Source organism: Echinops telfairi, unplaced genomic scaffold, assembly GCF_000313985.2.
Source record: "Echinops telfairi isolate 266 unplaced genomic scaffold, ASM31398v2 ScPeMD7_3;HRSCAF=10, whole genome shotgun sequence".
Classification (NCBI taxonomy): Eukaryota; Metazoa; Chordata; class Mammalia; order Afrosoricida; family Tenrecidae; genus Echinops; species Echinops telfairi.
The window spans coordinates 3,338,359-3,342,264 of record NW_022103899.1 but is presented as its reverse complement, the minus strand read 5'-3'; the positions used below and the strand labels follow the sequence as shown (position 1 = coordinate 3,342,264).

The 3,906-nt window shown below is 46.0% G+C and overlaps 1 protein-coding gene across 1 annotated transcript; it reads left to right on the top strand.

Moving 5' to 3' along the window:
- Position 1: 1 nt before the first annotated feature.
- TTC30B (tetratricopeptide repeat domain 30B) lies at positions 2-2,536 on the top strand (the record flags this gene model as incomplete). Its single annotated transcript, XM_004701713.3, has 1 exon — positions 2-2,536. A coding segment is annotated over one exon (1,941 nt), but the record flags the coding sequence as incomplete, so codon positions are not given.
- Positions 2,537-3,906: the final 1,370 nt, after the last annotated feature.

Here is a 3,906-nt window from a genome sequence, read left to right as displayed (position 1 = left end):
CCGTCTGGTCCGCGACTCGCGCTTCGCCGAGGCGGTGCAGCTGCTGGGCGGGGAGGTGCAGCGCAGCGCGAGGAGCCGCGCCGGCCTGTCGCTGCTGGCCTACTGCTACTACCGCCTGCAGGAGTTCGCGCTGGCCGCCGAGTGCTACGAGCAGCTCAGCCAGCTGCACCCGGAGCTGGAGCAGTACCGCCTGTACCAGGCCCAGGCCCTGTACAAGGCCTGCCTCTACCCAGAGGCCACCCGCGTCGCCTTCCTGCTGCTGGACAACCCCGCCTACAACAGCCGGGTCCTCCGCCTGCAAGCCGCCATCAAGTACAGTGAGGGCGACCTGCCAGGGGCCCGCAGCCTGGTGGAGCAGCTGCTGAGCGGGGACGCAGGCGAGGACAGTGGCGGCGAGAGTGAGCTCGATGGGCAGGTCAACCTAGGGTGTCTGCTCTACAAGGAGGGCCAGTATGCGGCCGCGTGCGCCAAGTTCTCGGCGGCCCTGCAGGCCTCCGGGTATCGGCCTGACCTTTCCTACAACTTGGCTTTGGCCTATTACAGCAGCAGGCAGTATGCCCCAGCTCTGAAGCACATCGCAGACATTATTGAGCATGGCATCCGCCAACATCCGGAGCTGGGTGTGGGCATGACCACGGAGGGCATCGATGTTCGCAGCGTTGGCAACACCCTAGTCCTTCACCAGACTGCTCTGGTGGAAGCCTTCAACCTCAAGGCAGCCATAGAATTCCAGCTGAGAAACCATGAAGCGGCCCAGGAAGCCCTCACTGACATGCCACCCAGGGCAGAGGAGGAGTTAGATCCCGTGACTTTACACAACCAAGCTCTCATGAACATGGACGCCAAACCTACAGAAGGATTTGAAAAGCTGCAGTTCTTGCTCCAACAGAACCCCTTTCCCCCAGAGACTTTTGGCAACCTGCTGCTGCTTTATTGTAAATATGAGTATTTTGACCTGGCGGCAGATGTCCTGGCAGAAAATGCCCATTTGACTTACAGGTTCCTCACACCCTATCTCTATGACTTCTTGGACGCCATGATCACTTGCCAGACCGCTCCTGAAGAGGCTTTCATTAAGCTTGATGGACTAGCTGCGATGCTGACAGAGCATCTTCGGAGACTCACTATTCAAGTACAGGAAGCCAGACACAACCGAGATGTTGAAGCTGTCAAAAGGGCCGTTAATGAGTATGATGAAACCCTTGAGAAGTACATCCCTGTGTTGATGGCGCAGGCCAAAATCTACTGGAACCTGGAAAACTATGCAATGGTAGAAAAGATCTTCCGCAAATCGGTGGAGTTCTGTAATGACCACGATGTGTGGAAGTTGAACGTGGCTCATGTTCTGTTCATGCAGGAGAACAAATACAAAGAGGCGATTGGTTTTTATGAACCCATTGTCAAGAAGCATTATGATAACATCCTGAATGTCAGTGCTATCGTATTAGCGAACCTCTGCGTTTCGTACATCATGACGAGCCAAAATGAAGAGGCTGAGGAGCTGATGAGGAAGATTGAAAAGGAAGAAGAGCAGCTCTCTTATGAAGACCCCGACAAGAAAATCTACCACCTGTGTATTGTCAACCTGGTGATAGGAACCCTGTATTGTGCCAAAGGAAATTATGACTTTGGTATTTCTCGAGTGATCAAAAGCTTGGAACCTTACCACAAAAAGCTGGGAACTGATACGTGGTATTATGCCAAAAGATGCTTTCTGTCCTTATTAGAAAACATGTCAAAACACATGATTGTGTTTCGTGACAGCGTTATTCAAGAATGTGTCCAGTTTCTAGAGCAATGTGAGCTGTATGGCCGGAACATACCTGCAGTTATTGAACAACCGCTGGAAGAAGAAAGACTGCATATTGGAAAGAACACAGTCACATATGAATCCAGACAGCTAAGAGCTTTGATTTATGAGATAATAAGGTGGAATATGTAATTATGGCTGATAATGGCTTTTATCAGACTGGCTTTGTTATCTCTATCTAGTATGTAGTTATATTTGACTTTAGTCTTTGGGATCTTTAGATTTGTTATATGTCAAACTTTGTACTGTTTATAATTATAAGAATTAGAAATGCTTTGGATAAACCCATGAGTATGATAAAAAATCATTTAAAAAGCTGGTAGAGGGGAAGGTGTAGCTAAAGGAACTTGTTAGGACTGGGTTCTCATTCCTTTGTTATCTTTGTGTTTTGCTGTGTCTTAAGGAACCTCTGTGTATGGGTTATATCATTCAGGGACTCAGTGGTATCAGGGCTAGGTAGGACTCTAATTAAAGTAGAGCGTTTCTGGGCTTTAATAATCACTTCAGGGATTCATGGTCTATTCTCATTTACCCTACTAATTTGTTATGTTTATCTTTCACATAGATTTTAGAATATTCTGGCAGGATATTCCAATACTCAAATTTCACCTCTCCCCCTTAGGTTTTAGATTTTTTTAGCATGTAAAATTCAGTGGGTAAACGTGTGTCCTCACAGAATTATGGTACTCTGGCATAGAGACAATAAACAATTGACAAAGAAACAAACTTCCATGGATTTCTTTTGCCCTATTAATAATTTGAACCCATGAACAAGATATGCTATGACTGGTTTGCTTTGGCAATAGCTTTCATTAATCTGCAACCGTGATTTATAGCACAGATGGATCTAGAACTCACTCGTTAGCTCCTACCTTTGTATTTGCAATTTTAGCATATCTTAATATGGGGTCCTCTTCCACCTTGTAGCCTTTGGATAAGGAAAAAATGCTCTACACTATTTCCATCTGCCACCAAACTCCTCCTGGGCACATACAGGTGGGAAAGCCAAAAGTGGGTTCTGACACCTTACCTGGTGGACTCACGGTGCCAGTTTCATTCCCCTAACCCTTGCAGTGGTTTCCAAGTGTCCTCAGTGGGAAGTGCCCGAGCCTGCTCAGATCTTTCATTTGCTTAATCCTAAGAGCTTTGCTATTTGTTTCCCCACACTCACCCCTCTTCTGAAACCTAACTGTTAACCTTCACTCGTCCTGGTTTAGGAAAATAAAGTAACTCATTGAAACTTTGGAAATTAACTGATTTTGAAAAATTTTGACCTATGAAAACAGCAATCTGTTAACGTTCAAACTGCTATTTCCACTTAGAGTTCAGAAACACTGCCATAAGGAATATATATAAATCTATATTGTTTGTTTTGTTTTCTTTACCCCTGAAGGAAGAAATATATATAATTTTTTTCTTCCCCCTTCAGGGAAGAACCACTTAGTCCCAAAGGTACTCAGATGAAGTATCCATCTGTTACGTGACCGACTTCCAAGCTTAAAATCTGTCAAGTTGATTGAAGAATTTAGCTTATAGGAAGTGGAGCTACTTGAGGATCTGAGCTGCTACCATGGACAATTCTCCATTGACAATTGAGGCTTTGATCCCACACTGGGAAAGCAGTGCTCACTGGCTTCTTTGGTGGCCCCCTTGGCATATTCCATCTCCGGAACGCTCCTCCGTCAACAACCTTTGTACTAAGTGTTGCTGCTTCTTTGTGCAGTGGTTCTGTGCGCCCTTCAGGACTCCTTAAGATTTGTAGAGCAAATGAACTGTCCTCTCATTTTTAATAGCCACCTTGTCTTTCTCATCATTCCCTTCCCCCCTCCCCCTTTCTACTAAACCAAGCCACTTTTTCTTTTTTTAAAAAGTGTGTGAGTCATGTTAACCACCCAAAAGCGAATGTTTCCCAGATTTCCTCCTCCACCCACCTAAATTCCCCAGCCTTCAGCCAGTTTATTTACCCAGGTGCGGGGTGCTTGTGGAATGCATGTATGTGTAATTTAGCTTTTCAGAACATAAAAAGCTTTTAGAACAGTGTTTAACCCCTTGGCGCTGGGCAGTTGAGATTTCCTGGTGATTAAGACACTGGGAAA